This window comes from Lepidochelys olivacea (assembly GCF_965140295.1).
Source record: "Lepidochelys olivacea isolate rLepOli2 genome assembly, chromosome: 17".
NCBI classification, from domain to species: Eukaryota; Metazoa; Chordata; order Testudines; family Cheloniidae; genus Lepidochelys; species Lepidochelys olivacea.
The window spans coordinates 2,389,961-2,411,562 of record NC_140427.1 but is presented as its reverse complement, the minus strand read 5'-3'; the positions used below and the strand labels follow the sequence as shown (position 1 = coordinate 2,411,562).

The following is a 21,602-nucleotide window of genomic DNA, read 5'->3' as shown; positions in this document are numbered from 1 at the left end:
AACCCAGCAGTGTCGTGCTCTAACCACTAACCCACATGACCTCTCGGCTAGTGAGTGGGAGGCGATGCTCTTCAGGGGCTCCCAGGAGTAAGCCCCCCTGCCCCCCGAGTGCTCACCCTCCCGCAGAGCAATGCGGGCTGCTCCTGCCGTGCACCAGCCAGAGGGGGCACATCACTCCCCAGGCTGCAGCTTTCCCAGGGCCTGTTCTGGGAGAGCTGGGACGGGCCCCAGCAATGCCCACCCCAAGGAGGGCACTTTGCCATGGCACAAAGGGGGCTGGGGTTGTGCCAATCTGCCTGTGGGGCTGGAGGGCACCTTGGTGTGCAGGGGAAATGGGATTTAGCAGGGGGATCTGGGGTAAGCCCAGCGGTCAGTGTCCCCTTCCTCCTGAGTGGCTGGCACACTGCGTGGGCAGTGCACCCCCAGTGGGGCTGGCACTGCAGTAACTGCACCAGATGTCTCTGGGGATGGGGGGGGGGGGGGGTTAGCCAAGGCTCTGGTGGCTGCTGGGTTGCTTTCAATCAAGTCAAACCCGTGTGCCCAGCTGTGTCCCACCCCCAGAGACTGAGCCAGGCTGGAGCTGGACCCTGGCTTGGGGCCCCCCTCCCCATGGAGCCCGCATCTGCTAAGAGACAAATGTTAAAGACTTTTATTGGCGTCCACCGTGATCGCAGCCTGTGGGCCGGGCCCACCTGCCAGGCCGTGGCCACGTGCCCCGGCCACGTGCCCCGGCCCCTGCTGTACAGTTGGTGTGGGGAGGTGCCGTGGACGACTAAGAAAAGGTCCCTGCCCTGTCACAGCTTCGGGAGGGAGCTGCTGCCCCGGTTTCAGTGAGATGGCTCCTCGCCGGGCGGTGGGTCCCCTCAGGCGGGGGGTGACCTGCCAGCCGGGTACACGGGGCCACGCCCCTGCGCTGGCATGCCAGAAGGTCTGTCCTCTGTGCAAACCGAGCAAAGGCCTGTGCCCCCAGCCTGGCACAGGGCAGGCCTGGGCCCCATCTCGGCACAGGGCTGCTGTGTTCTCGGGGGCAGGGGGACACGGGGACTTAGCACCATTTGACGTAAGGTTTCTCTGGGGTTTTGGACCCTGTGTGAGGAATGTGGGCTGCGGGGGGTGCTAGGGAACCCCTCCGCCCAGGCCATGGGGCTGCAGCGTGTGGGCTGGGAGGGCCTGGCAGCAGGAACCTATGGCTGGCTCAGGGGGTGCTCCTGACTCCCCCCCCAACCACCCTCAGTGGGCTCACTTGAGAGCTGGAGGGCCAGCAGGGGGCAGTCACGCCATGCTGGGCTGTCCCAGGGAAAGTGGGGAGGGGGCTCCCCATCCTAATGATGGTGTTGGCAGACACCCCCCGGCCTGGGGTGCAGGTGCTGTCCAGGCAGAGAAACCTGCCCCCACTCCCCATAGTTCAGGAGTCAGCTCCAGCCGGGCACCTCAAAGGATCCTGGTGTGTGGGCTGCCCCAGAGCTGGGCTGTCAGCAGGTGGGCAGTGCTTCCTCTGGGGAATGGCTCCTGGGCATGGGGTGGGGGCTGCAGCACCTGCCCTGCCCCCTCCCCCCACTAGCAGGCTTTGGTAAATGCCCACCCTAAGTGTGCTGGCAAGGGCCTGCCTGGGCAGCACCCCCACGGGGCTGGGGAGGGTGCGGGCTCTGGGCACGGCCCTGGCGGGGCGGGTGGCCTCTGGAAGGGCCGGGCCGGTGGGGCTCCGTGGTTAGTGGCAAAGCGGCTGGCAGCCCACAGGCCTGGCCTGGCTCCTGGCTAAGTGCACTTGATGCTGTATCGGTGCCACGGAGCCCTGGGACTGGCGCGTGCTGCGAGGGCAGCAGACGGAGCTGGTGCCTACAGCCGGCGTGGGTTCAGCATGGAGGGCAGAGGTTACCTGCCCTGTGCCCACCTCCCTAGGGGCTCCCTGGGTGCTAGCCTCCCCCATCTCTGGCCCTGCTCGTTCCCCGGCCCAGCTCCTGGGGGCAGCCCTGGGGCGAGGCAGGAAGGCAGGGCCTGGCACCAGCAGCCTCACACATGGCATAGGCGTGAATGTGTCAGGGCCGGCCGCTGGCAGTGCCAAAGCCCCATGCAGCCAGGCAGTAGGGGAGGGGCTCTGGGCACCAGGCCTGGGGGAGTTGGGCAGTGTCCCTGGGTCACAGAAGACTTGGGGGCCTCTGTGAGCCCACAGTGGGGGGGAGAGTGTGTGCAGCAGGGCCCTGCCCTTGCTGTGGGTCACAGGGGGCGGGAGGCTCAGACAGGCTCAGCTGCCAGGGGAGGGGAGGGGCAGGGTAAGGGGCCTAGTCCAGGCAGCATGAGGTGGGGGGGGGGAAGCAGCTCCTGGTATCACCATGCAGCAGCGTTCCTGCTTCCCTGCGCAGCTCACCCCATCCGGCTCTGCCTCTGGGCCCCACACTGCTTAGCTAGCACCCTCCCTTCCTGACCCACAGCCCCCTGCTGTCCCCCTGCCCCCCAGCTCTGCTGGTGCCCCTCACTCCTGACCCACAGCCTCTTGCTAGCCCAGCCCTGGGCTCTCCACCCCCTGCTCTGCCAGCCCCTACAGCTGGCTGTAGCTGGTGAGTACCCACCCACTGGGACTGGGGCGTGAGTAAGGGGCCTCGGCGTGCCCCCTGCCTCGCAGCAGGTCACCTCCTGCCGCTGCAGCCCCGTCCTCTCCTCCCCCACAGGCGTGGTGCCCTCTCCCCATTCTGTAAACTCCACCCCAGGCCGGCAATCTCTGCCCCTCACTGGCCGGGCCTGGGTCATTGGGGCTGCCCAGGGCAGGCGAGGGTTAATGAGGAGTCCGGGGGGCATGGGGAGCCAGCCCACTCCCTCTGGGGCACAGGGCACCGTAAGCGGCACCACCGGGGCTCCCACCTCCCTCTGCCGCAGCAGAGTCTCCTCCTGGCGGGGCAGCCCTGTGCCCCCGGCAGTGTTCTTGGCATGGTCTCTGAACGGCCCCGTTCGATGGCATCTGCGGCGGGCCAGCACCTCTCTGCTCACGTGGGCACCGCTGCCACCCCGCCGCGGCCCAGGGAAGGCCCACCCTGGCCACGGGCTGGGCCCCGGCTCAGCGCGAGCTGGGCAAGAGCTGCAGGGCCCGTCGCAGGCGCCGGGCTACTGCTCGGTCAGCGAGAGCTGCAGGATTCGCCGCAGCTCCTCCTCCTCCTGCCGCGTGCGCTGCTCCGCCTCTGCTTGCTCCCGCGCCGACAGCTCCATGGCCAGGCGCAGCTGCTCGCCGTAGCTGCGGAACAGGGGGCTGGGCCCACCGCTGCCCCGGCCTTGCTGCTGGGGGCCGGCCTGCCGCGGGGGAGGTGTGCGCTGGGGTGACCTAGGGGGGCAGGGAACAGGGGAGTCCCGGGAATGCGGGTACCAAGGCTGAGCCGAGGCTGCTGCGGGGCCCAGCGCCTGGACGCCGGGCGCTAAGTGCCCCGGGTGGGCGAGTGAGCACAGCAGCTCCCCGCCCCCAGCTGGGACGCTAGAGCCCTGTCGGTCGCGCCTGACTCCGGCCAGCAGAAGGCCCCAGTGGCATGACCCTGGTGGCGTCCCCAGGGAGCTGGAGTGTGGCCAGCGTCCTTACAGCTGGGGAAACTGAGGCACGGCCCGGGCAGGTCGCTGGGAGAGAGCTAGGATCCCCTTGCCAGGCTGGGCTGAATATAGCTGTGGAACAGAGCCACGGGGCTAGGCTGCGTGGAGCCAATGGGCCGTGCAGGACAGACCGACCCCCTCCCGGCTCCAACGCCAGGCCCTGTGAGCCCTGACCCTGGATAGGACTAGCCAGACCTTACCAACCTGTCTCCTCGCCGGCCCTCCTGGGACATGGGGTGTGTGCCCGGCTTGCTGTTGGTCAAAGCTTCCCAGATGGTCACCTGCAGGGGAAGCCGCAGTGCATTAACCCTTCGCCTGCCACCTCCCCTCCCACTCCCCAGCCTGGCTGGCGCTTCCTGGGGCCTGGCTGAGGGTTAGGCCAAGCCCAGGGCGTGGCCAGAGAGAGCAGAGGAGACATTTATCCCAGTGGGCACAGGGCCCCCAACACCAGCCCAGCTGCAGCACCCCTGGGCCTCTGTTCCCCTTGCTGGCGCTGCTGCCCTATGTGTGTGCCAGCGGCAAGGAGGGGCAGGGGAGGATCCGCCATGAGCTGCGGGTGGCAGCGTGGGGCTGCCCTGGGCCATGCTGGCAGGCAGAGTGGGGCTCAGGGGGGCTGTGCTGCTCTTCTAGTGCTGTGGGGCTGGGACAGAACTAAGGTGAGAGCTGGTCCCCTGCAGCGCCCGAGGCTGGGTGCTCACCGCGCCCTGCCCGGCAGGAGGGGCAGCCCCAGAGCCATGCGCTGGGATGAGGCTGTTCCCATCCCGGGACACCTGGCGGGCCCCGGGGCAGTTCTCGGGGGCGCCCAGCAGGGGGGGCGCAGAGCCCACCTGGTCGTACTCGGTGCCCGCCTCCAGCAGGCTCTGTTGGATGGCGAACTGCAGCAGGTCGTCGTCCTCCTCGCGCATGGCGTCCCGCTGGCTGCCCAGCACGCTGTACCCGGGCGGGGCCTCGAACAGGGACAGGTCCATCTCACAGGCCCGGCAGGAGGCTGCGGGGACCAGATGTCCCTGTCACTGCGGGGGGGGGACATGGCGCAGCATGCATCCCCTGCAGACTACACCGCTCGCGCCACAATGCATGCTGGGAGCTGCAGGCCCCACAGCCCGGCCTCCCTAGGGAAGGGGAGGGCAGGTGCCAGCAGGACGGGGCGCTGCGGCTACTGGCCTCCTGGCTGGTCGCCAACAGGGGCTGGTCGCCAACAGGGTCAAAGGGGGGGCTGCTAATGTGCACAAGCCCAACTCCCCCTCCCTTATAAAGCCGGAGAGGGGGACCCGGGGGCTGGTGCGCAGATAGCTCTGGATGTGGGGGTGCTAAGGGCCGACTGCTACCCCGGCGCCTTGCCCGTCCCCACAGGGTCCCTCCCCGGGGCAGGTGCCGCGTACCCAGGGAGCTGGAGCTGCTGACGCTGGAGGAGTCGCTGCTAGGCGAGGGCGCCTCGCTGCCGGAGCTGCGGCGCACAGAGCTGACGGGCTCGTCGCAGCCGTTGAGGTTCCCGAAGGTGATGCGGGCGTTGAGGATGTGGAAGATGGGGATTTCTGGGAGGGGGAGAGAGCGGGCGCAGTGAGGGAGGTGCCACCTGCCGGGCCTGGGGCTGGCAGCTCCAGGGCCAGGAGACCAGCACATGCCTACCTGCCCCACACCCCCCCGCCCCATGGGGATCCGGGGCTGGCAGCTCCAGGGCCAGGAGACCAGCACATGCCTACCTGCCCCACACCCCCCCCCGCCCCATGGGGATCCGGGGCTGGCAGCTCCAGGGCCAGGAGACCAGCTCATGCCTACCTGCCCCACACCCCCCCCCGCCCCATGGGGATCCGGGGCTGGCAGCTCCAGGGCCAGGAGACCAGCACATGCCTACCTGCCCCACACCCTCCCCCGCCCCATGGGGATCCGGGGCTGGCAGCTCCAGGGCCAGGACACCAGCACATGCCTACCTGCCCCACACCCCCCCCCGCCCCATGGGGATCCGGGGCTGGCAGCTCCAGGGCCAGGAGACCAGCACATGCCTACCGGCCCCACACCCTCCCCCGCCCCATGGGGATCCGGGGCTGGCAGCTCCAGGGCCAGGACACCAGCACATGCCTACCTGCCCCACACCCCCCCCCGCCCCATGGGGATCCGGGGCTGGCAGCTCCAGGGCCAGGGCCAGGAGAGCAGCCAGAGTCATACCTGGCCACTACAGGCTCAGGCTCCAGGGAGCCCCTGGTCATGGGGTGAGGGCACCGGCCAGGGCCTGGTGCACGGCGCCCCCGGCGGCCGGATCGGGGCAGGGCAGGGGCAGCGCGGCCTCACCTATCTTGACGGGGAAGCCGGGCGGGAGGCGGAGCGTGATGAAATCCCGGAGCTTGGCGAACAGCGCGTTGCTTATGGCCATGAGGTCGATGATCGGCCCCACCTGTTCGCACAGGGACAGCGGGTGATCCTCACACAGCCACAGCTTGGCCTTGAACCTGCAGCGGGAAGAGATGCCCACAAGAGCACGGGCCCCTACCTGGCGCTGCCCCTCCGGCACTGTGCCCAGCTAGAGGGTCCCCCAGCACAGAGCCTTGCGGAGCATGGGCTGCCCACGAGAGCTCACTGGGCAGGTGCTGCCCTCTGCCCCATGGGACAGCCCATACTCCTCACAGTCTGGGAAGCCTGCACCGCAGTCTCATGTGGGGAGCCCCAGGCAGACCCCGGGCAGATTCGGGGGGGCCCTGGCCATGCCCCTGCCCAGCTATTCTCTCCCAGATCAGCCTCCGGCCCGCTCCTGCTCTCTCTGCCCCAATCTCCTGCAGCAGTGAGTTCCACCTATCCCCAGCCTTCCCTTTCTTGACAGGGTCCCCCTTTGCCCCAGCTTTCCTGGCGGGCCCCTCCTTACTTCTGCGTCTTGGTGGTGAGCTCCATGGGGCGCCCCATGTCTCTGCTGCCTAGCTCGAAGCTGGGGTCGAAGTACTCCTCGGGGGTGATGGCCGTGGGGTTGGTGGGGCTCCGGGTCTGCGTGATCAGCGTCTGCGCCGGGACGAGCAGAGGCCTCATTAGCTCAGCCAGGCTGGGGCTGCTCTGCTCAAACACGGTCCCCTCGCCTCCCCCAGCTACTGGGGCTGTGCTGGTCCCAGAGCCGCTCCCAGCTCAGCCCGCTACTCACCCCATTGCTGGGCCCCACATGCTGCTCGGCGATCCCCAGGAAGGACTGCAGCGGGGTCTTGCTGCCTGCAGAGAGACGGGGACAAAGCATGGGGCTGTGACACCAGTGGCTCCCCAGCTGGGGCAGCGCCGGGGCCTGCCTGCCTCCCCCAGCCAAAGGCGGATGGGAACGTTATGGGGCTGCTAGGGAAGAAACAGGGCCCATCCCCTGGAGCCGGCCCTTACCTTTGCTCTTGCCCTTGTGCTGGTCGGAGAGGTGCTCCGTCCGCGTCCGTGTGATCAGCTCCACGTTGGACGCACCGTAAACCTGCAGGGAGGAGCCCGAATGCCAGAGGCTGCAGCTCTCTCTGGCTGACAGCCCCCCAGAGATGTGCCCCCGCCAGGGGCTGGGCTGGCAGGAGGGGGCAGTGGCTCCAGCCCCCCACGTGGGCGCTGTGACCAGGGCTCCTCAGGCTGCTCTCCCTGCCACTGGGGCCCTGGTTGGGAGCTCAGGCCCCACTGCAGCCAAACGTGGGCAGCCAAACGTGGGGCATTGTGGCTCTGCGCCCACCAAGGAGCCTTGGCTGGGGCCAGGTGAGCCCTGCTGGCGAGGAGGCCAAGGTGTGACCCTGCCTTTGTGCTGAGTCGGGTCCCGACATGGCTTCCCCTGCCCCTCCCAGAGCTGGGGAGGGAGCACTTGCCTTCCCCTGCCTGCTGCCCTGCGCCCCCCTGCCCATGGCCAGTGGCAAGGCCGCCCTACCCCTCACCTTGGCCTCGTACCCGTTCACCACCTCTGTCTTCTCGCTCCGCCAGCCCAGAAGCCCCGTCTTGTTCCTGACGGCGACAAGGCAGCCGTGAGTGACAGACCCACGGGGGATTCACACTCAGCCCCCCCCCCCCATCTGCCAGGCCCTGCCCAGAACCAGGGACCCGGGGCACCCCTGGGCTGCAGCAGAAGTCGCCTGCTTCCCAGCCCCCTCCCGGAGCCTTCCCCTGCCCGGCACGTGCCCACCTCTCGAAGGCGATGTTCTTGGTGTCGAGCTGTGTGGTGACGACGGGCGCGGTGAGCCGGCCCATCACCTGCTCCTCAGTGGGCTGCACGGCAGCCAGCAGGCCCTCGCGGTCGTGGCTGGCCAGGGCCAGCGTCTCGGAGTACACCACCTGCCGGTCGTGGTCGATCTCCAGCACCACCGCGCTGGTGTCTGCCGGGAGGAGGCCACGTTAGCACCTGCTCCCAGGGGCTGCAGCTCTGGGGGGGGGCTCCAGAGCAGCGTGGGGGGTGTGGGCTGGGGGCATGGGGGAGTGCAGGAGGGCCGTGCAAGCATGTGCCAGGGGCCTGCCTGAGTGTGCCCATGCTGGATCTCCAGGTGTGGCAGAGCCACCCTCCCCGGCAGCGAGCAGGGGGCCAGGTGGGCTGCCCCACCCCCAGACATCAGCACCTCCCCCATCCATAACTGCCCCTCTGGCTGCACGAACCCCACGCTCCCCCTCCACGCTGCTGCGTCTGCTTGCCAGCTTCAGGCTGCCAGCCGGCAGGGAGGCGTCTCCCTCATGCCACCTGGTGTCTAGACGGGGCTTTTCACTCCTCCGCCCAGCCAGCAGGATGAGACCTCTGCGACCCTCGTGCCAGGGGAGCGGGCAGCAGCCAGGGCATAGAGCACCCGCCCCAGGCCCGCAGGGCTAAGCTGGGCCTTTCCAGAGCACTGCCCAGCCAGCGGGCTCCCCCACCACGCGCCCTGGCACCTCCCGCACGGGCTCAGCCCAGCGACCGGCTGCGGGCAGGGGGAGAGGTGGCACACCCAGCTGCGGGCAGGTTGGGGGGCGGAGTGCAGTGAGTGGCCAGCATGGCCCCGCTGCAGCGAGATGGGTGTGTGCATTGTCAACAGCCGGTGCCCACGGGCTGCCTCGGGCAGGGCTGGGGGCTGTGGCCCTGCTGCTCCCAGAGCCTTCCGGCACCGCGCTGTGCCGGGGGCCATGCCGACCTTGTCCCCGGAAGACGAAGCTGCGGTTTCCCCGCTGCCAGGTCATGTGGTCGAAGCCAAGCAGCGTCGTGTCCACACGCAGGTTCTGGCCGCTCTTCCACACCTTGTAGGTGTCGCTGGGGCAGATCTTGGAGACCAAGGGCACTGTGGGGAGGGCAATGTTAGGGGCAAGTCCCCCGTGGCTAGAGCCACCCCTCAACCCGTCACGCTGCCTCGTGGGGCGGTGAGCAGGGGCATCCCGCTGGCCTGGGACCCATTGCTCCAGGGTCCCAGGGGCCAGGTTTGGACAGAAGATAAAATTCCCCAAACCACCACATGGCCAGAGCTCTCCACTCGGGGGGAGCAGGGTGGGGGGCCCAGCAGGTGAGGGGAGAGGCAGTGGGGTCCCCAGCAGGGAGGGGTCCCCAACAGGGAGGAGGCAGGCGGCCCTTGGACTCGAGGGCTGCCTGGGGCCGTCACAGGTGTGGGTGAGCACCGGGGTCTGGGGTGATGCGAAGGGCGTCTATGGGCTTGGGGGGGGCAGCAATAGGGGAAAAGGGCTGGGCCCAGCCTCCTCCTGGTGGCCCCAGAACTTACCCCAGCTGGTGAATTCCCATTTCATCTCCACGTAGAAATCCTGGGCCTGGGGAGAGGAGAGAGAGGCCGGGGTTGAGGGCACCCAGTGCCACCCACGGGATCCCCTCACACCCAGCAGCTGCAGGGACAGGGAGCCAGGAGTCCTTGGTGTGACCATGTGCGAACCCTGCCAGCTTCCCCCTACATGGGGCTGGCACTGGGCACATGAAGCCCGCTGGGCAGGGCCGGGCAGGGGACCCATGGCCCGGGAAGCACTGGCTCCTTGCGGTGGCCCAGGGCAAGAAGAGGGTGCAGGCGGGGGCTGTACCTTGCGTAGCTTCTCCAGCAAGATGGGGATCCCGGCCAGGCGCTTGACGGCTCGCTGATAATCACGGTACCGCAGGACCAGCTGCACCAGCTCCAGGTCACGGGTGCTCACTGCCTCTTGGAGCACTGGGGGGTCAGAGGGGGGTATCAGGGGCAGCGGGCAGGGTCCCCTCTGCCCACGTGACCAGGAGAGCCAGCCCTGCCCCAGCCTGCACCGGGGAGGGCAGCACCTGGCCAGGGTCCCTGTCCCAGACCAGGGAGGCGCCTGGCCTGGTCCCCTGGCAGTGCCCCTGGGCAGAGCTGGATTCCTGCAGCTCTGTGAGGCCCACGGGTTTGCTTCAGCCAAGGGGGCGTCAGCATCGGCCATTAGGGTCCCCCTGGGGCTGCCCCCTCCCACGTGCCCTGAGCCACTGCAGGAGCACAGGCTGGCTACCTGCACGCGCGGGGGAAGGTGCTGGGAACGGACACTGCAGGCCTATACAGCACCTCCCCAATGTCTGCCAGGAGCCCTGGGGCTGCTGTGTTGGGTGGGGATGGTACTGAGGGGCTCCAGCAGAGGGGCTGTGCATTGGGATTGGGGGGCACCAGCAGAGCTGGGGGGACGGACAAGGGGCTGGGCTAGCAGGGGCTGGGGGTTGGGATCAATGTTCCCTATAATTTTTTATATTCATGTGTGGAATGAATTTTGTTCTGTGCACCAATATGGAGGTGATGTGTGGCGGGGGTGGGACCGAGGGGATTGGGGTGTGGGAGGGGGCTTAGGGCTGGGGCACAGGGTTGGTGTGCAGGGGGTGAGAGCTCTGGGGTGGGGCCAGGGATGAGGGGATTGGGGTGCAGGCTGCCCTGGGGCAGCGGTGGGGAGAGCAGGGCTGGGCTGGGCTGGGGGAGGGACGCCTCTCCCCACATGTGCGGCCCTTGATAGCCTGTTGCACAGCCGCGCAGCTTACAGGGAACTTAGCTTGGGATGGGGGGCACCGGCAGAGCTGGGGGAGCCAGGCGGGCTAGCAGGGGACTGTGGGTCGGGAGTGAGGGGCACCGGCGGAGCTGGGGGAGCCAGGCGGGCTAGCAGGGGACTGTGGGTCGGGAGTGAGGGGCACCGGCGGAGCTGGGGGAGCCAGGCGGGCTAGCAGGGGACTGTGGGTCGGGAGTGAGGGGCACCGGCGAAGCTGGGGGAGCCAGGCGGGCTAGCAGGGGACTGTGGGTCGGGAGTGAGGGGCACCGGCGAAGCTGGGGGAGCCAGGCGGGCTAGCAGGGGGTTGCAGGTCAGGAGTGAGGGGCACCAGCGGGGCTGGGGGAGCCAGGGTGGGCTAGGGGCTCAGCAGAGGCGGCTAAGGGCAGGGTGCCCAAGTGCTCCCGCTCTTCAGCCCCCACCTGCACTGCACAGTGACCTCCATGAGCTCACACCAGGCGCCTGGTTGCTCTGTCACCCCCCCACCCCCTGTGCAATGGAGCTGGTCTCACTGGTATCTGTTGCCTGTTAAGTGCCAGCCCCTGCAGAACTGGTGCCAGGTGCCAGCCCCCCAGGTGCCAGCCCCCTGGCGCAGGAGAGGTGGGGCTGCTGCAGGCGATGGCTGTCAGCCTCCCCCCGGCGTCCCAGAGCCGCCTGCCCACCTGTCCAGCCGCTGCGGTTCTCCTTGCCCACATCAGCTCCGTGCTGGAGCAGGACCCTGGCGCAGTCCAGGTGGCCCAGCGTGGTGGCGAGGTGCAGGGGCGTGCGGCCCCGCGGGTCCAGCTGCTCAATGTCCACCTGCCAGGAGAGCCCAGAGAGGGGCTTAGCTGGGGGTGATCCTGGGACAGGGTTCGGGGGAGCAGCCCCAGCAGGCCTGGCTGCTGCTCCGGATGGGGCTGCTCCCAGCCGTCGTCATCTCTGTGGGGTGCTGGGACCTGGGGCCCCTGGAGTCTCAGTGCTCCGGGGGGGAGGGGTGTAGGCCCTGCTGGGTCTGGTGTGGGAGGGCACATAGCTGTCCAAGGAACCGGCTGGCGAGAGGCCCTGGCCTGGGAATTCGGGGCACAGGCTCCTCTGGCCAGGGCCAGCCATCCGCCCATTGGTGCCGTTTCTTCTTTGTGGGGGGAGCCCCATGCAGATGAGCCAGTGTGAGACCCCGGTGCCCTGGGCTGGCTGCTTCTCTGGCCAACACAGCACCGGGCCTGGTAAACGGGCTACAACCCATGCCCCATGGACATCCCCCCAGTTCTGCCTCCAGGAGCCAAGCGGTTTGAGCCCGAGCCCATTCAAAGGCAGCCCTGGAATGCGTGAAATTTGAGCCCCCGATCCCCACCTCCCCCCAGGGCCTGACTTTGAGCTGGGACCTGACCAGCCCCCGGGGAGCTGCAGCCTGTGCTGGTGAAAGTCAGGGGAGAGAGGCTCCAGGCCCACAAGTGCAGCCCATAGGGCTGGGGGTGAGAATCCCAACAGCAGGCAGGAGGACTGACAACGGGGCACCTTGCTGGGGCAGGGAGTGAATGCTCCAGTCCGTGCCAGCAGCACCATCCTGGGAGCAGCTGCCCAGATGAGCCTGTTCTTTCCCCATGCCCAGCAAGGCCAGGGGAGTGTGATCTCTGGGGCTCAGAGTGAGGGGGCCACCGGCCTTTATCCCCATGACCCCTGGGCAACCCAGCCAGGTGGGGAAAAGCTGAGCTCTGTGGGGCAGAGCTAGAGATATTGGGGGTGGGGTGCCCCTGCAAAGCACATCTCCCCCTGCCTCCAGCGGAGAAGGGCACTCAGCCTCCTCGGCCCTGGCTGGGTCAGCCAAGGAGGGACCGGACATGCTGGCAGCTCCGGGGCATGAAGGACAGCACTGGGCTAGCAGCCCCTGAGTTCCTTGGAGGTGCGCTGCAGGGCAGGATTCGAGCCAGCACCCTGCTGGAGGGGCTCCATCCCCCCCCCACACACACACCTGGCCCAAGCACCGAGCTGATGTCCCCTCAGTTAGGTAGCAAGCTGGGGAGGGCGTCCAGCTGTGCTGGGCCCAGGACAGGAGCGAGGTGGAAGGGTTAATAGCATTTATTGGCCCAGCTTCTGCTGGGGAGAGGCAAGCTAGTGAGCCTGAGCCACGCACTTGAGCCAATGCAGCCTGTCACTGCCCCCGGCCTCCCTCGGTAAATCCACCGGCCTTTATCTGTGACCAATGACACTGTGGCTCTGTGTCGCATCCCCCGTTCCTGCCCCGTGTCACCCCGGCACTGCTGCCCGGCAGCTCACGTCCCTGTGTGCCCAGCATGCACTACCCTGCCCTCACGTGCCCCCTTGCGTGTTATTTCCAGCTGTGGTATGCATCACGTCACGCCCAGCCAGACGTGCCAATCACCGCACCTCAGGCCATGTGTGCTCCCCATCCTGCTCTGAGGGCGTGCGGCAGGGGCAAGTGGGATCTGACCTACCCCCTGAGGCCTAGCCCCCACTCCTGGCAGAGGCGCCTGGCTGGACTCACCGCCCAGCTCTGCACCATGGGCCCTGCCGCTGGGACTGGCTGGGAGCTCAGCACATGCCCCAGGCTGTGGCTGAAGGCCTGGAGCATGGGGACAGCCGGGGGCTCCTCCTGCGCACATCCCCATCTCTGCCCTGCGTCCCTTCTGTGGGGGGCAGCCGGGAGGGCTGCCACCGCCCGCTGTGCCCGCTAGCACAAGGCTCCCACTCTGCGGGCAGCTCCGTTCCCATCCCCCACTGCCCCCCCTCCCCCAGCCCTTCCCGCTGAAAGCCCAGCGGCAACCCAGGGGAGTGCCTGTCACATCCACTTCCCGCCGAGGAGGCCATGCATGAAAGGCACATGCCAAGCTGAGGAGATGACAAGCTGGGTTTGCCAGGTCAAGGGGCACCTGGGCTGGCGTCCAAGCCCTGGTGGGGGGAGAGGACGGCAGCTCTTGTGAGTGCCATGCCAGAAGCCATGCTAGGGATGGGGTGGGGTGCCAGGCCACAGGGCTAGGAGGCACAGGAGAGGGGGTCTGACCCTGCAGGGGGTCCTGTGAGAGCCGGGGGGTGGGAGCCTCACTCCCTGCAGAGCCTGGCCCCGGGGTGGAGGGGGGCCCAGCAACACCCCCACTTGCAGGCACAGCAAGCCCTGCTCACGGGGCAGCCCTGCCTTTACCCCTCCAGCCGCTGCAGAGAGATGGGCCCGACGGCAACCCCAGCCCCCAGCTGCCTGGAGCTTGCGGGTTCCGGGCCCATCTCTGCTGCCCGCCCCGAGGCGTGGGCACAATGGTGTTGTGCGGTGCTGAAAGGGTTAATGGCTTCTGGCCTGCAGGGCTCTGGGCCAGGCCAGGTGAGCTGCCGGGGAGCCCATTGGCTAGAGATGGCCGGGCTCCCAGGTGCCAGCTATTTCCTGAGCGTGCCCTGCCGGCTGGGCTGGGTCTGCAGCCCGTGGGGAGCGGGAGGGGAGGCGAGGCGAGGCGAGGCCCAGCCGGGTCTGCAGCAGGAGCCGGCCAGGGCCCCGCTCTGTGCTGGGTTCGGCCCTGGCTGGATGTGATGGGGGTGAATGTCTGGAGGTGGCAGTTAGCGGCTCTGGGCCACCGTCTCCTCCAGCCCCCCTGGCTAGAGGCACAGGGGCCCTGAGAGGAGGCCTGGAGTGTGGGAGTCCCCCCCCCTCCGCCCCTGGGAGCAGCGGGGGGCTGTGGGTTGGAATGAGGAGCATTGGCGGCGGGGAGCCAAGTCCCTGACTTGGGTGAGTGGGGCCCCACTTTTCCTGGCAGCTCTGCCACAGGGAGGCTCCCTAGGAGCATTGGGGGGCGGGACCAGGTTGCTTGGAGACGACTCTCCCTGGAGCCCCTCCCCCACCAGTGCTAATTGCCCCACACTCCTTTGCCAGACACTAGCTCCCAGGGGCCGATTCTTGTTGCTGAGAGAAACTGTAACCCCGGGGGGGGGGGGGGGCAGCTGCACTTCTGCCAGGCTGCCCTGCCTCCGTGCCCCGGCACTCTGGGGGGCTGTGTCAGGAGAGGAGCCCCCAGCTCAGTGCCAGGGGCTGAGGACTGGCACAAACCCCTCCCTCCCCATGCCCAGCAGCTGCCCCAGCCTCGCTGCCAGCCACGCTGGGGCGTCTCCCACAATCCTGCCCAGGGAGCAGAGCTCGGCCATCCCCTGCCATGCACCTCGGGGGGTGCCCCAATCACAACACAGGGGAGGGAGGAGCCCGCAAGGGGTCTCAGCCTCGCCCCGCCTGGGCAGCCGGGCTCTCCGACGCTCAGGTCTGACTTCCCCATGCCCTGGTTCCTGCCTCGGTGCTTCCCATTCACATGCCAGCTGGATCCAGCTGTTAACACCCCCAGGTGCTGCTCCTGTGAGCCCCCCAAACCCACACTGTCCCTCCCAGCCCAGCTCTGGTGCCAGAGCCCTAGCTCCCAGAGCCAATCCTGGCCCAGCCATGGCCTCCCCTCCACCCTGCCCGTCTTGGATGGCAGAGGCCTGGCAAATGTAGCTGTCCCGTCGGAGGGGCACGGCGCATGCTGCCCCTTGGCCTGGCCCGCAGTACTGAGACCCAGGCACTGCCAGGGGGTGCCCCAGAAACAAAACCGGTTCTGGAAGCAGCACCTCCAGTGTAGCAGGAGCTGGCGTGTTAATTAAACGCTCTCCAAGGTGATCGCTGGCTGGCTCTTAATTGCTCTGATGAAAAGGGCTCTAACTAATTAAAGAAAACACACACACCCCAGCCCTCCAGCTGGGAGCTGGTTAATGCAGCTTCCCCCCACCCCTGGCTGCGGGAACCGGGCTTTCCTGGGGGCTGGGTCCAGTGGGGTGCTGCCCCAGGGAAGGGATGGGACACGGGCCCCTCACTGTGGACCAGGAACCAAAGCTGGCTCTTGGTGCCTTGGGTGTCAATCCAGAGTCACCCCATTTACACCAGGGTGACCGATCAGGATGTGACTGGCTGGAAGCAGAAGCTAATGCCCAGGCTTCCCACCCAGCCAGCTCTCCGCTCCCAGGCCATCCCCACTTCCCTGCAGCAGCCCCCACTTGCATGCATGGCCCGGCACTTCCCCCACCCGGCGCCGCCCATGACTACCCTGCTCCCACTGCTGCTGCGTTCGGCCTTTTGCTGAGGACCCCGCTTAGGCCTTCGGGACCTGGGCGGCCAACCCCAAGTGCTGCTGCCTGGTCCCCAGGCCGGGGCTCTGTGTAGCACCCAGCTCCCATTGCCGGGGGGGTGAGGCCTTGAGGCAGCTGCGTGGCATGCTGACCCTGACCCCAGGGTGCTGACCCTGCCCCTGCTCGTGGCTGGCGAGTGGCAGCGTCTCTCGCCCAGGCACCAGGAGGATGGGACTCGGCAAAGCAGGCTGGCGTGGCCAGATAGGGTCAGCAATCTTGGCTGCAGGGGAGAAGGCGCTGCACAAGGGTGGTCTCAGCAGGCCATGGCCGCGGAGAGAGGGTGGGGGGGTGTTACAGGCCCTGCACGGCCAGCCTGCCTCCTTCGTCCGTGGCTGCGTTTGGCTTGGCCCAAGCCTGGCAGTGACTTGTTCATCAGGCATTAGCTGCTGGCTCCCCACACGCCCGCGGGGCTGCAGGGCGAGGGGCTGCTGGAGGAGCCCAACCGCCCAGCTGGGCAGACAGCAGAATGGGGGGGCTGGGACTGTTCATAACAACTCACTGCACCTCCGGGCCAGGGTTCCTCGGGGGGGCTGCTGTTTGTCCCAGATGGTCATAACAGCCCCATCACCCTGAGAGCCGGGGGCTCTGTCCAGAGCCATGAGCCCAGACACCACTGCCCTGCCCACCCCAGGGCCCTGGGGCTGGGATGCAGTTCCCCGCTGACCCCCATACGCACGCTGAACCAACTCTGCCTTCCTGCAGGGCTGCTAAGGGCCAGACTTTGCCAACGGGCAGCTGGCTTCAGAGGGCACCAATCATCGTGCCCGCCAGGAAAAAGGAAGAGTGCTGACCAGGGCATGGGGAGGGGTTACTACAGAGTTCATCCTGCAGCCTGAGATGCCAGTTTCCATTGATGGGCGCTCGGAGCTGCCCTGGTGCCGGCTGGGCAGTGCCAAGGGGGGAAGAGGAACTGTTTGTGATTCCTACTGTTCAATCCACAGGCGCTGCCTGGCTCCACCCAATTGGAGTGGCCATGCCAGCCGGCTCCAGCCCAGCCCACCCCTCAGTGCCAGCCAGAACCTGCCGCTGGTGAGTCGAGCTGCGCCCCTGGTCCCCACCCCTCAGCTGGCCAAGAGAAGCTCTGCCCAGGGTGCGGGTGTAGCCCCGTGACGTCTCCCCGGAGCTGACAGAGCAGGGCTCTTCCAGTGCAGGCCTGGCTCACTGCTGCTTGTGCCCGGGGAACTCAAGCTCCAGGGCCGACCCCACTGGCTGACCCGTCCAAGCAAGAGTTGAATGTGCCCTCGGCTCAGCTCCATGTTCTGCTCCCTTCCCCACCCCTTGGTGCCTTGCCACCTATCGGGGTCTGAAACATGCTCCAGACGCCTTGTGGGATTTCCCAGGGGGCGGGCTTGCCTTGGGGCAGGGAATCCGTGGGACAGGAATGCCAGGGCTGGTCTTGCAAGCAGCCACCCGGATCCTTTGGCTTTGCCATAGCCAAGAGGCAGCAGGGCTCTCCGGAGCAATGGAGAGGGGATTCCCTTGCTGCTGCCCCAGACCCCTCCCAGTCCTGGCTCCATGCTGGCAGCAGGAGAGTGTGAACAGTCCCCCTGACCCGGGGCTTGGCACAGAGCAATCGGGGAGCTGCGAATTCTGAGGTGAGCCCTGCCAGCGACCGCGGAGAGGGGCAGCCAGGGCCAAGACGGCTATGTCCCATTTGCGGGGGGCCAGGGCCCAAACATGGGTGAGCTGGAAGGAGGCTTGGGGCAGAGACTTGGCGTGGCTCATCCCCGCTGGTGAGTATCTTCTGCCCTGAGCCCCCCGGACCCAGCTCAGCCTGGCTGCGGTGATGCCCAGGCACCATCCCAGGGCCCTGGCTGCCCCGAGCCGGGTGTTCACCACTGCACTCAGAGCTGGGCAGAGGGCACAGAGGGTGAGATGCCAGCACTCTGTGCTGCCAGTGACACCACCGTGATGCCAGGTCCATGTGTGTGACCTCAGCCACATCTCTCGGACCTTGAGCTCTTGGAATCTGGGCTGGATCTGTCTGGGCCTCAGCCCCCCCACCCCCAAGGAGTGGGTGCTAATGATCCCTTGGGCTCACCCAGCTGGCTGGCTGGGGCCTTTCATTGCTAGTGTGATACATTAGATTGCAAGCTCCTTGGGGCTGGGACCGGATCTCACTGTCTGCCCGGCACACTGGGGCTCAGATCTCGGTTACTGCCCTGGGCTGGGTCTGGCTCTGGCTTTGTAGCCAAGCTAGGCTCCAGCAGCCAGCACTGGCCTTCCCTCTGTATTGGGGGAGGGGGATCTCTGGGGTCTGGCTAGGAGGGGATGGAGTCAGTCCACAACTCTCGCCGCTGACTGCGACACCAAGAATGACCTGTGCAGAACCTGAGAACCAGAGAGTTCCCGCGGGCAGCACACCACGCTCTCCTCTTCCTGCCGGACTGCGAAGTGCAATGCCCATGGCAGCCCCTTTCCAGGGGCCGGTCTGTGTGAGCTGCCTCCCTGCCCCCCACAATGTCTGGGGCTCCTTTCCAGAGGGACCTTTGCCTAGGCAGGGTCTGGGCTGCTCCTATTTAAGGGAGCCCTAACCTGACAAAATGCAGCTCGCCGGGGGTGCAGCCAGGACTCAGCTGATGCAGCCCCTGCCCCAAACAGCTGCTCCGTGGGCCCCACCCTGCACCCTCCCTGCTGGCGGTAATGCTCGCTACCAGCACGCAGGCTGTAGCCTCCTGGAGGAGCCCAGGGATGTTCGCTGGACTGCGGCCGAAGTGCCAGATACGGAGCAGGCAGGTTGCCCTGCGGCAGGCTGGTACGGGAAGGACCAGTTGCCCTTGAGCGATTGGAGTGAGGCCGGGGGGCTGTACGGTGGGCTGTGCTTTGGGAGAGGCCAGATGTCTCGACAGGAGAGGCACAGCCCAACGTTCTGGGCAGGATGCAGGCAACACGGGGCAAGGGTCTCTGCCCTGCACGTGGAGGAGGTCAGACGGGGTGATCACAAGAGCCGCCGTGGACCAGAGACCCTGCTCGGACCTGCCGCTGGTGCTACCCGGCTTAGAGCCGTGGGCTGCCTGGGCCTGAGAGCTGCACCCCGAGCCCTCCAGCGAGGCACTGCACAGGGCTCTCGTGGGCACCAGGGGCAGGGCATTTAAGCCAACCTCCAGCCCAGGCAGCTCCTACCAACCAAACCTGGTTTTACTGCTGCCTCTTCCAGCCACATCTCAGACAATGGGGAGAGACCTCGTGCATCTTGGAGAATTTTTCCTTCAGAGGAAAAGCCACTGAGATGTTCCAAAGACATAAGTTACCAAGCGGGGCATAAAAATCCCCCTTGCTATTTCTACGCTCGTCCGGTCCGTTCTGGGCACGGGGAAATGGCCAGCACACACTTCGTCAATTTAGCCGAGATCTCCGCCTCCCCGAGCTGCTGCTAAAAATGACCCTGAATTACAAGAGAAATAAAACGCAGGAGATTCCCCCACAGGCTGCTCCGATCAGGAAAGAGGAGAAAACAGGAGCTCATACGTGGCCGCTCCATTTCCATGCAAATCACAATTAGGCCAGGATCTTTCCACAGCTGCCTGCTACAATACAGACGGGTGTGGCACCAGCCAGCCAAGGTAAAGAAAAGCCTTGCAGCCATAGCAAATATCCCAGCCGGAAGAAGATGCGTCAGAGGCGGTTGTACGTCTCATTGTAAAAACAACGAAGGACCTGATCCTGCAAGGTGCTGAGCGCTCTTGGCTCACGGTTCCTGGGCACCAGCAGGGTCTGCAAACTCAGGCATTGTCACACACTTCACACAACTTCAGCCACAGGGAGTTGTGCCCTGGCACAGGGCGGGCAGGCAAAGGAGGAAGTTGGGATGCCCGAATGCGGAACTGCCTGGGGTTTGCCATTTTCCCCACAACACCATACTATTGTTGTAAGGGAGACAGCTTTGTACTGCTTGGGAGGGGGGGGGTTAATTAGTTGAATAACAGTGACAAAGGAACCCCCCCCCCCAAGCTGGTAAATTCATATTTTGACACTGTGGAAACCCAGCTTAATTATCTGCCAGGGCCAGCAGCCCCAGGAGCTCATACTCTCTGCCTGGTGTAAATGTGTTCACCAGAGCGTGCCCAGGACAAGCCGTGCTGGAACGCAGTCCTGACACGCAACGCACACTGCCCGTTTCCCAAGGTCCATGTCCTTGCTCTTAGCAGGTGTTGTTTTCACCATAGCAGAGACAACTGCACCTCCAGCTACTCCAGATTAATTGTGAGGTGAAACATATATTTAGTGTCTATAACAAACCACCCACGCCAGGTTGGAGAGGAAAGGAAGACGAGGGGCCCGCGGCCTAGCGCTCATCTGCTCCTAGCACCCCCAGCTCTCAATGAGTCGTTAACACCCACTCTGGGAGTTTCAACCCAGTCCAAGGAAATTAGGTGACCAGCTTCCACTGCAATTCCCTGGGATTTGGGTGTGGATTCCTGTAGGGCCAGGCAAATCGCAGCCTCGGGTGCAAGGTGATCCTTGGGAGGGATTGCATGCTCTGAGGCCAGAGGGAATGTATGTGCCCTGGGATCTCGCTGAGCCAGCCAACTGACGTGGGAACTGCTCTGGTCCCATGGTAATGGGCACAGGCACAAAGCCCTTAGGCAGTCACAAGCTCCCAAACCCAGGGGGCGTTTGGATGGAAAAAGGTGGCAGAGCATCACCGACGGTGGCCACCATCCCCCACAGGCCATGAGCCAGGTGCTGAGCCATCTCAGTGGCTGGGCTCCCGATGGAGGTGAACCAATTGGTCCCAAGCTGGCACCCTGCTCTGCGCCCCTTTCCTTAGGCCTCGAGCACCCTGGCCCCGGGACGTACCTCTCTACAAATACTCAGCACCCCAGGGTGCGAAAAGCCAGCGCTCTGGGACACCCACCCTGCCGTGCTTTGCCTGCTGCTTGGGGATTTCTGCCGGCTGCTTTCCAGGCTGGCGCTGCCCATGGCACGACAGCCAGTCCCTGGATCCCCCAGCCCCGGTGAGGGGCCAGGGACAGTTTCTGGGGAGAAGGGCTTCTGGGGGAGGGTCAAATCATACAGCAGGATCCCCAGCCCCCTCCTCGCCTGCCTTCTGGCACCACTGCGCTGTTACCTACCCCAAGTCCTAGCGGGCCACGGGCCAGCCCGCCACGGCAAAGACCCCGCTCCCCCTCGCCCAGACCCACTGCAGTGGGAGGCTGCCTGCAGCCGCCCAGCAAGGGCCCTGCCGGCTGCAGCCTGGAGCCGGGGAAGCCCTGCCATGGAGATGCTGCTGCTAAGGGGGGCGGCGATTCTGTTGCATCAGTTCCCCCCGCCGCGGCCCCAGCACTAGCCCCGTTGCCCCCCAGCACAGTCCCGGCCTGAGCCGCGGGGGGGGGCTCGGTGCCCCCCAGCCCGGCGCCGCCCCCGCCGGCCGGACCCACCTGCTGGGTGCTGAGCTCGCGGTCCAGCTCGCGGGCTCGGTTGTGCCAGACCAGGCGGTGCAGCGGGTACCTGCCCTCCGGCCCGGCGGCGGCGGCGGCGGCGATCATGCTGTCGGCGCGCCGGCTCCGGCGGCGCAGGGGCGAGGGGCTGGGCGCAGGGCTGCCGGCGGCGCGGGGCGGAGGCATGTGGCTGGGAGGGGACCGCCGGCGCGCCGGGCCCGGCTCCGGGGCTCCCCGAGAGGGGGGCGCTCCCGCGCCGAGCGCCGGGCCCCGGGCAGCGCTGCGCGCTCCGCCCGCGCACACAAAGGGAAGCGCCCGGCCGCGCCGCGCCGCGCAGCGCCCACCCGGAGCGCAGGCGGCGGCGGCGGCGGCAGGGACCGGCGCGGGCTGCCCCAGGGCCCCGAGCCCCAGCGGGCCCCCCGGCCCCGGCATGGCCCCCGCCGCGCTCCGGGACCAGCCCCGCCGGGCGCCGGCTGGCGAGCTCCGTGCAGCGGCCTGGCGCCGGGGCCTGATGGGAGCTGTAGTTCCCCGCCCGGCCGGGGGCAGGGCCGGGCTCTCTGCCCCCCGGCGCTGCGGGGCGCTCCGGGACCTGGGCAGCCCGGCCCCAGG

General features: G+C 67.0%; 1 protein-coding gene across 2 annotated transcripts; it reads right to left on the bottom strand.

Annotated features, from left to right (window-relative positions):
• Positions 1–634: 634 nt before the first annotated feature.
• ANKRD13B (ankyrin repeat domain 13B) lies at positions 635–21,290 on the bottom strand. Of its 2 annotated transcripts, none has more exons than XM_084650570.1 (15): positions 20,994–21,290; positions 11,145–11,280; positions 9,535–9,659; positions 9,228–9,273; positions 8,652–8,795; positions 7,682–7,871; positions 7,437–7,503; positions 6,916–6,997; positions 6,692–6,756; positions 6,425–6,555; positions 5,857–6,014; positions 4,950–5,102; positions 4,395–4,555; positions 3,768–3,848; positions 635–3,310 (listed from the first exon to the last, which is right to left on the bottom strand). In XM_084650570.1, the coding sequence occupies exons 1-15, from the start codon at positions 21,177–21,179 to the stop codon at positions 3,050–3,052; spliced, it is 1,986 nt and encodes a 661-aa protein (XP_084506696.1). In that variant the 5' UTR covers positions 21,180–21,290; the 3' UTR covers positions 635–3,049. The 2 variants fall into 2 exon arrangements, with proteins under 2 accessions (XP_084506696.1, XP_084506697.1); XM_084650571.1 differs by having other exon boundaries at positions 3,772–3,848; positions 20,994–21,287.
• Between the last annotated feature and the right edge of the window lie 312 nt (positions 21,291–21,602).